This window comes from Anarhichas minor, unplaced genomic scaffold (assembly GCF_050575085.1).
Source record: "Anarhichas minor isolate MPS153535 unplaced genomic scaffold, ASM5057508v1 ptg000096l, whole genome shotgun sequence".
Classification (NCBI taxonomy): domain Eukaryota; kingdom Metazoa; phylum Chordata; class Actinopteri; order Perciformes; family Anarhichadidae; genus Anarhichas; species Anarhichas minor.
The window spans coordinates 666,941-679,725 of record NW_027466542.1 but is presented as its reverse complement, the minus strand read 5'-3'; the positions used below and the strand labels follow the sequence as shown (position 1 = coordinate 679,725).

The following is a 12,785-nucleotide window of genomic DNA, read 5'->3' as shown; positions in this document are numbered from 1 at the left end:
TCATGTGTGTATTGGAATGTATTTGTGAATCGTTCTGCGTGCATTTGTGAGTCTTTCTGTGTGCATTTGCAATTATTGAGACTGATCTGACCCCATATGTTGGTGCAGTTTTTGTTTTCTCTGAGTCAACTTTCTAGTGAACGAGTGCAGCGGGCGTTCCCACCTCTACTGATTAGGATCTCTTCCTAGTCACCGGCCTCGTGGCTCCGTCCTTCTGATTATGAACGAACATAATACTGTGTTCATCACGTTGTCATACCGCCTGTTACTACTGCAACACACTCTGGATGTAGTGCGGTGACACCGTCGTCCCAGGCTGCTGATGACCAATGTTGTTCCGGCCTGTTTGCGTTTGATGAAACCGGTTTAAGCGTCAGCAGTCCTCGCTGTGACATCGCGCCTTTACATGTCACGCCTGAACTGTCACCTTTTAACCTGCATCCCTTTACCTCCACTCACCCGCCCCTCTCTCCCTCCATCTCTGTAATCACATTACCCTCCCAGCCCTTCTGCCTCTCCCTCACTCCCGTAAAGCACATTATCCATGCCTGTATTCCATCGGGGAACTTGCTTCAGGCTTTTGTGTTCTGCTCCTCGCCGTCGCTGGGGATAATTTCATCATGGCTCTCTTTGTGCCGGTTTAGTTTGTTTAGTACAATCAGCCTCTTTGTGTGTGTGTGTGTGTGCGTGTGCGTGTGTGTGCAGTATATGTGTGTTTTTATACAGGGCATTAACTTATTATCCCTCCTGGGGTATTTTTGCAGGGTGGCTTTAGGATGATCATCCTCCCTCAGGCCTCAGATAAAAGCAGCTGCAACACACACACACACACACACACACACACACAGTACAATGCAAAAAGCTGTCAGACGAGTATAATTTCACATTACACAGCTCTGTGTGGGCAGATGAATGATACAAGCGTAAAGTACTTAAACACGGCTTTTTTTTTCTCCTCTAGTTCTATTTACTCTTTTGAGTGTTTCATACAGAGTTGAACTGAGGGGGAGAGGGGGGGAGACGGGTAATGATGGAAAGGTTAAGAGGCTGGTGAGAGGGATGGAGAAGAGGATGCTCTAAAGAGCCTGATCTCACTGGATCAACCTCACTATTTTTTCTTTTTGCTTGTAGCTTTCAGTTTATTTTTTTATTTATAGATAATTTTTCTAATAATTTTTTTAATATAATTTCTCAGACACACACACAGCACCAGCGCCTCCATTCTTCCGGATCCCCGGCCTTAAAGATTCCCTCAGAACGTGTCTGAAGACATCTATATGTACTGTTTGGAATAGTGTTTTTTGTCTTTCTTAGTTTTATCACAAATATACGCAACTATCTTGTTTAAAAGTATGACCTTAAATCTGCACGTAAACTGACCTTTATGTGTAAGTAGCAGTAGAGTGGAACCTGAGCTAGGTCCGTTCAGTCATTACATTCAGGTCAATAATGTGTATCCCGCCTCCCTTCCGTCATTTTCTCTGTCCTGCTTGTGTTTTGGCTCACACGTCAGGGCTTCATCGCTGTTTAGCGTGTAATCGGACGTGGCGTTTTTAAGAGTGGATAAACAGGTGGACCGCCCCACATTGAGTCCTGCAGTGTAAACGCAGCCCACAGGAGGGGAGCAGCAGCAGGGGGGGTTATAAAAGGTTACCTCCTCAATTTCCTGTCCCGCTGGGTCTGGACAACATCTGTTCATGGGAGTAATAGAATCACTGGGTCCAGTCTAACTGACACACACACACACACACAGGCTAATTGGTTCTGTACTGTTCAAGGGATGCCATCTAAAGACTAGCAAACCTTTTTGATTGCCGTTATCATAGCTTGGACACACACACACACACACAGTGCAGACCTCTGCCGTACAGCCACTCACCCACTCATTGTGCTCCGACTGAACTCCATTATGACCATTAGCTCATCTGCACAGAGGGAGATGAGGAGATAGAGGCAGACTCTGATGGCACAGCCGTCCCACGCAGGAACTCAGAGGGTGTGTGTGTGTGTGTGTGTGTGTGTGTGTGTGTGTGTGTGTGTGTGTGTGTGTGTGTGTGTGTGTGTGTGTGTGTGTGTGTGTGTGTGTGTGTGTGTGTGTGTGTGTGTGTGTGTGTGTGTGTGTGTGTGACAGACAGACAGACAGACAGACAGACAGACAGACAGACAGACAGACAGACAGTGTGATGGAGAGATTAAAAAAAACAGGTTGGAAGCAGAGCCAAAAGGTGCATCTCATCCCTGCTGAGTGCGCCGCACGTGTCCTCTAATTAATCAGAGAGCAGAATATGTTTTGAACACCAGCGCAGCTTAAATGGACTCGAGAATGATTAGAAAGGAATGAGGCCCGACTTTGTTGCCATTTGTTCTTCTTCATGTGCTGTTGAGAAGCTGCAGCTGACAAGGGAAGCCATTCTTTAGTCAAATCACACTTGACTGCAGCATTTCTGCAGACATCAACAAAGTTTCAGTGCTGTTTAAAATGAGCTGATTAGTCTGGAGTTAATCAGCAACTATTTTGATAATCCATCCATTTGTTTTATATTATTTTATACCTTCAAATAATTCTTTCATTCATTTCTACCATTTTCTGTTTTTAGCTTTTAAATATTACAATTTGCCATTTTTTTACAATTGTTTTTAAAAACATTAATTAAACAATTAATTGATGAATTGATGATTAATTATAAATTCATAAAAATAATAGGAAGATTAATCCATAATGAAAATAACCGCAGTTATTTTTGTAATTTATTTTTAGTCTTTTAAAGGAACAGCACAGGTAGAAACACAGTCAGACGGACATAAGAACACCTGGCAAAGTACTCAAACCTGCCTCTGTGGTTGTTCACAATACAGTAGGACCACATTTCTGTTGCTATGATGACACACACACACACATACACACACGCACACACACACTCACAAGGTGAAAGCAAAGTCAGCTTCGCGGCTGATAACTAGTCTGTGTTGTGCTCCGTCTGAATGAAGTATTGCTGCACTGATGGACGCTGAGGAAGGTCTTCACGTTTTCTTCAAAGTAAAACCAGCTGTTGACCTACTTTGGGAACCTTCAACACGGTTTCAACATCCATGTACCTCAGCCACACACACACACACACACACACACACACACACACACACACACACACACTGATTGGTGCTGTTGGCCAGGTGGTGCTCTCCAGGACGTCTGTTGTCTGTTTTCTCAAGCTGTTGCGAGGCGCCGTCAGGTTACAGGTCGTGTACATGAGTTTTATGTTGCACCTCTTCAGATCAAAATTCATACTATTTGAAAGGTCCAGATAATCTCAGCGACAGGATAAATCTTTTTTCTTGTTCACACATTCGGCCTCTCAAAAGCGTCTGTTATTAATACAACAAGCAGCAGCGCCGTCGCCTCCATGAGCTCATGGTGATTATGACGACACTCCTCTGCCCCCGTGTGGTCGCTCGTAGAGAGTGCCGCTCAGGTGCACAAATGAAACTCACCTTTCCACACACACACAGATTTGCACATCGTAATTCAGAGGGAAGACGTTCGACGGGTTCTTGGCTTTGTGCAGTTTAGTATTTGGGATTATTGTGAGCATATTGCAATGATGTGACTTTTGATATGTAATACTGTACTGCATTTTGATACGTAACAGATGTTTGTTGCATGTCTCATGTTTGAAACAAATCCTTGTAGCTTTGAAGCGCATTAACAGACGTTAAACACTTCACTGGTGGAGGAAGATGATATCTGGTGTAGAAGCTGCCTTGTGAAGTGATGTCACAGTGACGCCTGTTGTCTAAACATCTGTACTGAGCGGCTGTAACGGAGCCGTACAGGTTGATGACCAGACTGTCTGATTGTTGATGAATGTTTGTCACCAAAGAGGTCAACAAAAATAATTAAATCTTTCTCTCTCTCTCTCTTTCAGAAGGAGCTGAGCCTTCCCAGAAGAGGCAGTTTGTAAGTACCCATCATGCCCTCTGGCTTCCGTCCAATGAGAGCCCGTCCTGTCTGCGTTGCTTGTTTTTTTTCCAGAGGTGTCATTTGGGAAGTGAAATGCAATGAACCAAACACAGACGCATACTGCATGATGTGGTGCAGGGGGCGGACTTCTGAATAACAGTGGAGGAGAAGCTGTTAACACTCAATGTTCGTCCGTGGAGACTTTGAGCGTCTGTCCTGTTCTATTCTAGTGTGTGTTTGTCTCCTGTTGTTGGCCTCAAACATTCACTCACTAGTCCTTTAAATATCAAACCCTGTTTGTTTGTGTTCATGTTGTCTCAGCTATCACGTTATACAGATAGAGCTTCCCGTAAAGGGTTAAAGGACAAAGTTGAAAAGTCACTGAGTCAAGGTGTGTGTGTGTGTGTGTGTGTGTGTGTGTGTGTGTGTGTGTGTGTGTGTGTGTGTGTGTGTGTGTGCGTGTGCGTGTGCGTGCGTGCGTGCGTGCGTGCGTGCCAGAACAGCTGAGCATCCCACTGTGTATAGATGCAGACCTATTTATATCTGTGTGCGTGCGTACCAGGCAGCTGATTTACCGTCCGGCACAAAAAGTTCTTCATGTTTGGAAACAAAAGTCGAAATACTTTCAGTCATGCTTCTGGAGAACTGCTGTGATATCAGATGTGTCTCTCTAGTGTCATCATCGTAACTCACTCCCCTGAGCTGCCTTTAAACACAGCACAACCACAGGGGTCGGCTGAGGGGCAGGTCTGTTCTTTCAGCACTGTTTACTGCAGCAGAGGTTCAAGCCACCGGTCTGTGTACTATAGCTGTCAGGGTTCCCGAGCACCTTGGAAGACAGTTGACCAATTGTCCAGTCATTGGAAACACAAAGAGAGACGATGTCCTGGAAAATCATTTCTACAGTCTGAAAACGAACAACAAGCCGTCTGCCAGAGCTCCCCAAAACGCACAACACTGCCATCATTGGTAGTTTATGGATGAGAGGTTTTTTTAATAGGCTGTCATGTGACATGGTAGCACATGCAGGTTGGATGACATTACATAGTGTTGCTTTCTTCCCAACAAATGGTTAAATTAGTTAGCACGGTTGGTTCAGTTGCTAAGGTTGACTCAACTCTAGCAGCAATGCTTTCAAATGTGTGTTGGGTGTTGTTGGATAACAGTGACTGGGAAGCTGGGGTCAAAACAATGACTGGGAGCCCAAAACAACAGTACTTTTTCTTTCCTTTTCTAGCATTGTCTCTTTAAACGCAAGGCTGCGTTGTGAAATGGACCACAGCATGAAATGAAACCCTGCTAGCTCACAGTGGGTGTGATTAGCCTCGTTAAAAATAAATATCCAATTAATATAATACAAGGCTGCTATATGTGTTAATGGTGTTCAGGGAGCAACGGTTAATATAATTAGTAAAAAAAGATTATTAGCGTTATTATTATTAGCATTAGCGTATGCCGCGATCCCTGTCAGCTCATCACTGATAACATCCTGGATAATGGTCACGAGAAAATAATGAAAATACTTTATATTAATACAGTGTACAGGCATGACTGTGCCTCCTCCAGATTCACGGCCTCACATATGGCTCTGTAACTGGGTTAGGACGGTAACATGCCAGCACGTGACCACATACCCAGGTATTACCAGTGCTCACCGTGTGACTAACTTGAATCAGCTGAGCCTGTCTTTTCGTACAGCGCTTGCACAATCATCTCGAGCATCCTGCCGTAACGAGTTTCGTATCGATCCTCCAAAGATAGTGGTCCGCAGAGAAAATCCTGATTTCCCAGTTCCCCTTTGGGATCCTAAATCGCTGAACCACAGCGAGGTAATAATGATAACAACTGTGAAAGTATACATTCGTGGCTGTAGCTGCAGTCCAAACCTCCAATACAAACCGCTTTTATCTCTCACACATCTCCTGGTAGCGCTTTGAAGATACAGAGCTGCTCTCTCCTAAGATTCTTAATATCAGCAGAGCCACAGGGGTCTGATGGTGTGTGTGTGTGTGTGATCTTCAGGCTCTGCAGAGAGCTCGGGGGGAAGTGATGGACCTGAAACAAAGTCTGCCTGCTGTCAATCTGTCAGATGCTGGTTGTTTTTTATTTTTGCTTTCTGTTTGCCTCAGATCATATCAGATCATATTTTCATACTTTTTTATTTTGGCCCAAACAGAACATATTTCATGGTAACCCACCGAGTCGCACTACAGGATGTTCTCCTCCTGATGACTATATTGGGAGTGAGTGCTTCATATCAGCAGCTCACGGAGGGCTTTGCAGAGACACAGAAGATGCTTGTTTACCGTTGGGTACTTTCCTAATTCAATGTATCATCTTAAAGTCAACTGAATAAATCAATTAGATGAATCATTCCTCTGATGGCCCTCAGTAACATCAAGAACATAGTCTCTGCAAGGGGGACAAGGAGGCGCACACACACACAAGTCCAGGTTGGCGTGTAATGACATCCTCGTATCCTGTGGCTGCCCTTGCATCAGTAATCAGTCCACATTAAGTGTGTGTGTGTGTGTGTGTGTGTGTGTGTGTGTGTGTGTGTGTGTGTGTGTGTGTGTGTGTGTGTGTGTGTGTGTGTGTGTGTGTGTGTGTGTGTGTGTGTGTGTGTGTGTGTGTGTGTGTGTGTGTGTGTGTGTGTGTGTGTGTGTGTGTGTGTGTGTGTAACCCTACCCTAGTCAGAGCCGTCCGTGATCCACTCCATTGTTTATGAATTAGCAATCTGGCTTGTGAGCTGCATTTAGCCCATTAGGGTCAGCGGTGTCCCCGGGCTTCTCAGAAACCAGAGCACAGACCGAGAGGACAGCTGGTCTCATCATATCGGGACAACGTCCCCCGAGTCCAAGTGTCAGAGAGAGGAAGAGAAGTCTCCCTGTAAGGTTGTAACTTAGGTACGGTCATCAAAAGAAGAAAATACCTGAACTGGAAGAGGATTAAAGAAGGAAGAGGTAGATGTTTCTCTAGAAGAAGTTGGTGTCAGCTTTAGTTTAGTTTCCTGCTGCCAGAGGACTCTGTTCAGGACAGTGCACAGTACAGGCCTCTCAGCTCAGAACACGGTGGCAGTAACTGGTCATTTAAAGCCTTTTTTCAAGTTTGAAAAAACTTAAATAAAGCTTATTTTATAGTTTAAAAAGCAAAGCGTTTACAAAAATCAGTGAAAAGGTTGGTTTAATGTGAATAAGTCCTTAAATAATTGATACAATTAAAAGAAGTCATTCAAATTAAACTAATCTTAAAAAGTCAAGTATTTATAAAAAGTACTTTTTGAAGCCTAGAGTAAAACTTAATTTGTTTTAGAAACATAATTTATAAGGAATGTATTAAAAGCTAAAAAAAAGTTCTCAAAAGAAAGAAATGTTTTTAGAAACATAATAGAAATGATGAAATAATTATTTCAAATGTAATTTTAAAAGTAATATAGGAAATAAGCTTAACTAGAAGTTATTAAATGGCCAATAAAATGAGTTGAGTAAAAGATGAGCACCGTTCTCTTATAAACAGGGCATGTCACTGTTTATTCCAACTTCATCACTCCTGCTGTTTACATGAACGAGAACAGGAAGTGCTTCCTTTAGACAATAAAAACTAAACAATGAGTATGAAGCAGTGAAGACATCTCAGTCTTCCCTCCTGCCTTCATGTAACCGCCTCCCTCTCGCTCACCCTCCTCCCTCCCTCTGTCCCTCTCACTGCTGTTTGTTGAGGACTCAGTCAGTCCTCTCGTCTCACAGCGGACAGGCTGATCACAGACAAGCTGAGACTTCCAGGAACTGAGAGGGATTAAATGGGCAGCCTGTACCCAGGAAAAGACACTCTGCTCCTGGGTTCATGCAGCCGGGGAGCGTCCCTCTGAGCCTTCTGTCTGGTGGATCGGTGGCGGGAGCTGAGGGTCCTCTACCAGCAACTAGACTGGACCACTACCAGCAACTAGACTGGACCAGTTTCCTTTTTATCCTCTGACATTACATCTGACTCAGAGACATTTTTGGATTCTTTTTTATACATGAAGACGAAGGAAGGCTGTGCAATAGACGGAGTTTGCGTCCTGTGCTCAGATAAATATGAGCGTGGTCTGGACGTCGCTCCACAGGCTGCGTGTGTTTGTGTGTGTGTCTTTAAAACGGCCTCTTAGTTTGTGACTCAGCAAGTCCGTGCTTGCTGGTGGGAACACTCTACCCCAGATACCTCACATAACTGTGTGTGTGTGTCTGGAGATAAGAGCAGGTGTTGACGTAACACACACACACACACACATTCCTTTATATATAAAAGTCAGGGGTTTGGCTCATGGAGGACTAACTGTGGGCCGGTTTTTGGTTCAGTGTGGCGCTGGACGATGGACAGTGCAGTACATGTTTGACGGACAGATGAGCTCATGCAGCCCGGTGGATTATCAGAGATTACAGTTGAGCCTTTTGTCCCGGGACACAAGATGAAGAGGAGGAAGGAGAGAGCGGGAGCCCCACGCCTCCACCTCCAGTAAGAGAGTGTGTGTGTGTGTGTGTGTGTGTGTGTGTGTGTGTGTGTGTGTGTGTGTGTGTGTGTGTGTGTGTGTGTGTGTGTGTGTGTGTGTGTGTGTGTGTGTGTGTGTGTGTGTGTGTGTGTGTGTGTGTGTGTGTGTGTGTGAGTGAATGCAGGTCACATTCATATCAAGGCAACTAGTCATGTATCTTTTTTGTACCCTTTTTTTTTTTGTTTTTACTTCGTGGCTCCAGTATGTTTACATCCATGACTGTAACTCTACCCCCACGCTGTAATATGAGCACAAGGACCACCGCAACATGCTGATGTTTATCAGGTGTACTGTTCTCCATCTTAATTTAGCATGGCAGCGCGCTAACATTTGCTGATTGGCATTAAACACAAAATACAGCTAAGGCTAATATTTGGTCATTAAATATTGGAGAAATGTAAATTTTGACCTGATTGTGGTGCTGGAGGAACAAAGTTTTCACAGTTCCTTCTGCGGAGGACACGAAATATAAGTAATTCAATAAACGAAATGCGGAAATCAACTATGCAATCTCTTTCATTGACGTGGTTTAAAGAAGCTGGCGCTCCTTGAAGGCACATTTGCCGTTTCCTTCAATTACTTTATTACAATTTTCTCCAAAATTGTGAAACATCTGGATGTAAACATTCCTTTTATTTCTGTCTCTTCTCTTCTCTCTGTCAGGATATATACCTTTCTGTTACTAGCTGTGAAATGAACAATTACCGATACCTGCTGAATATAACAACTAACAACAAACAAGGATTAGTGTGGAAAGAGAGGGAGAGAGAATACATGCCTTTGACATTGTTTCTGTGGTAGGTCACTATCACTAGATATATGGGTGTGAAGAGTTAGGGGGGGGGGGGGTAAGTTCGGCTTACATTCATAATACAGAACATGCATAGTGTGCATGCATACCGAGTCGGTGGAACGGAAACATGAGTAGGTATCAGAGTGAGATGCCAGCAGGGAGGGAAGTCCTCCATCAGCTCAACGGACTCCAGTCTCTCTGTGTTCAAACACAAGTGTTACACCATTCATATTCCATTAGAAACTACTCAAATAGAAGTATATTGTAAGGTTCACAGTTAAATGAACTAATTCTCTAGAGAAGATATCTTATTTGGACCCAACAAGAAAACCTCTATGCGGTCTGTGTGATCGACGTGGTCTTGGTTCTGGACTCTGATCTCGTTTGTAAATGAATCCGGTCCAAACAGTCTTCATGTGACCTCTTCCCAAAACTCGACCTTTTAAACCTGGTCGAGCTGCTCTCCAGCAGCATCTGACAGCAGCCCTGTTCTCCCGCTCGTGTGCCAGATGGCTCTTCTTACCGTTGGGATCCAGCATTTCATTATGAAATTGTCTTTAATTTTGTGCCCGCGATGGCCGTGCTGCAACTGTGGCGGTGCACCGCAGATGGCTCTGCATTATGTAGGGGGGGGGAGCACTGCACATCCTAAAATGTGTGTGTAGCCCTTGAATTCCCAGCAGGTGGTCTCACCCATTCTGTCCCACCCGGCAGGGAGGGAGGGGACATGGAGACCACCACCATAAGGTCCTCATGCCGCTTGCAGCTTTGTGCCAACTGCCATCTGAACTGTCGAGCCAGGGGAAATGTGTTGAGGCCGTTTACATTAACAGGTCGACCTCAAAGTTTCCCAACAGTTTGGAATTCTTGAACTGGTGTCTGTGCTTCTTCCTGAGACAGTAAACCCAGTCTTTGTTTCAGTTTGACTTTGGACCCCTGACTGAGCTCTGTGAAGTTGATCCAGAACTTTCTGTCCAGCCGTTTCCAGCTGTGATAAGTTAGTGCGCGAGGCTTCCTGCCCGCTGCGAGGGGACATCTGCGGGCAGGAAGAGAGCGTACGGATCAGTGGCTAGAGCCTGCTGCTGCCTCACACACTGAGCGCTGGAGCTGCAGCTGCATGCGACCTCAGTGCTGTCGGCCACTGTCGAGTAAAGCTTTTACCAAAAACTCTAAATCGTGTCTACAGACACGCCTGAAACGTCTAAAATCAATATAAAAAGACTTGTTCTTTGACTTCATGCCTCTTTTGTGCATGTATTTAGTTTTAGAGTCACTTCCACAAACAGTGACTGCTGTTAAGCAAACACTGGCTCACTTGTGTCTCTGTTGCAGATATTCTTTGTTTTAGATTGAACCATTCAAGTCATTGTAGCCTAAACTATTAAAGTGACATCCTAAAAGTACGCACTATTTATAACATGCTGAGGTGCAGCAGAGCAGATGGAGAAGAAAAGTGAGGGAACAGATGTTAAAGAACAGATTGATGTCTCTTCACAACACACACACACACACACACACACACACACGGCCAAGCCGTCCTCTTCACACATCCCTCCTTACCCGGCTCACTTCCTCCTCTCTTCATCCTTTCTTCCACTCCTCCCCTCCCTCCTCTGTTGGCAGAATCTGGTCGCCGGCTCAGCTGCGTTGCCACGGCAACAGCAGCCTCCTCCAGCACCTGCTGTCCCCCACTTCCTTTCATCCCTCCGTCGTTCAGCCCCCCGTCGTCCCCCTGTCCCCCCTGTCCTCCTCCTCTCCCTCCCTCTGTTCCTCTGACGGCCCTCTGTCAGCCCCTGTTCACCAGCGAGGAAACCCCTTCCTCTGGAGGTAAGAGCCGTGTCACCTCTTAACACACCTGTTTGTTAGCGAGCGTGTGCGTGTTGTCTCGATCGCGTTCAGCAGAAGACAACATCCACTTACTAGAGTCTTCTTCTGGCTACTTTCAAGGAACATTCTGTTTGTTTTGCAACTTTTTTTTTTGTAGTTTTGGCCACAACTGATTTTTTACTCATCAATATCCAAATAGCTTAAAGTACCGAGGAGCCCCAGGAGCTACGTCACAACCTGAGGATGCTCGCACGTCCAACCTGTTTGGCTTCGTTTAAAACAAGCTCATTTGGGCTGGTGTGACAGCTGTCAATCAAACCCTGGTGTGGAATCACTCTTTAGCTCTCTCAAGATATTAAATGAGAAACATTTCATATCACTGTCAGGAGGTCAGAATAGATATCCTTACTGTTGTCCTCAATAAACAGTTGTTTCTAACTTGGTAGTCAGAACCCCTTTATTGGGTTGCCAGATAACTCTGAGGGGTCATGAGATAAAAATAATATCAATAATAAATAAGAAACATGTCGTTACCCTCCCCCTCTCCCCATTGTTTTCATTATTGTGAAACAACAGCCATGATAGTTCATGGGTCATCAGAAAGCAAAAGGTTTTGGGGGTCAAGGAACTATGTCAGTATGGGTGGGCGCTATGGATACAATATACAAACGCATATATGCACCTAAAGATATTAAAGGGATGGATACTGCTGTACAGTATAGATAATATGGCAAGATATCTGATGGTAGAAACATGTTCAATGCCTCATGGCATAAATCGTCATATCACCGTGGTGTCAGAGGAAAGAGCCGGCTTCCTCCAGTCTGAATGCAGGAAAGAGTTCCTTAAAAGGGTTCCTGAGGTCCTGAAACAGTTCCCGCTGTGGAAAAGGTCCTTTTACCTAAACATGAGGAAACACCAGCTGTGTGCATGAGAAGGTTATCGGCAGGTAAATGTCACCGGTGCAATCAAACATCTGTAAAGGGATAACCATTCTGTCCCTGCTCTGCTGTATGTGGAGGTCGATCAGAGGTGTGAGAAGAAGAAAAAGAGCATCGGGGAGGGAGGGAGATCTGCTGGGTGGAGAGAGAGAGGATCAGAGAAAAGTGAGAGAGAGAGGGAGGAGATAGACACACCCGCAGCTCTCACGCACACTCCCTCTCGCCGGTGTGACGGGTGGAAGCCGGCGTCTGTTTGCCAACCACATCCTCTGCCCGGGTGTCAGAGCGATGGTGGAGCGTCTGCGTTAGCATGTCTGACTCCTTCTGGACGGTGCTCTCCAATTTCTCACTGCCCGAGAGAAGCATGCTGCGGCGCTCCAAGAGGTACGCACTTATTTACACTCCATCCTTTTCCTTTTATTAGTTATTTCATCTCCGGTAGCCCTGCGTCTTTTTTTTCCCTCCCCTCCGCTCCTCGTTTCATTTTTGCGTCTCAATTAGTTAGTTTTTTTCATTTTTTCTCTCCTTCTCTTTTTCATTTCCTGCCGCTCCATCCTCTCTCCTCCTCCTCCTCCTCCTCCTCTTTGCAGGTCTTAGCTGCTCAGCAGGAGTTCCTCCATGAAGGTCGGCTAACTGAATTTGTCTTTTGATGGATAAACAGGACGCTCTGTCTGACTCGGTGTGTGTGTGTTTGAATGGGAATCACATGTAACACTGCTGGTATGTATCCCAGAACTG

The 12,785-nt window shown here is 45.1% G+C and overlaps 1 protein-coding gene across 8 annotated transcripts in view; it reads left to right on the top strand.

The window, feature by feature from the left end:
• Nucleotides 1-12,785, top strand: part of mast2 (microtubule associated serine/threonine kinase 2) — a 147,203-nt gene that overhangs the window by 83,699 nt on the left and 50,719 nt on the right. For 2 of the 8 annotated variants that reach the window (XM_076082602.1, XM_076082607.1), the window contains exons 1-2: nt 7,664-8,452; nt 10,903-11,106. In XM_076082602.1, coding sequence (XP_075938717.1) covers nt 8,349-8,452; nt 10,903-11,106 — 308 coding nt within the window. In that variant the 5' untranslated portion in view covers nt 7,664-8,348. Of the gene's footprint in view, nt 1-3,923; nt 3,956-7,663; nt 8,453-10,902; nt 11,107-12,785 lie in introns of those variants that run through there. The other 6 variants (XM_076082601.1, XM_076082598.1, XM_076082600.1 and 3 more) reach the window with 5 other exon arrangements.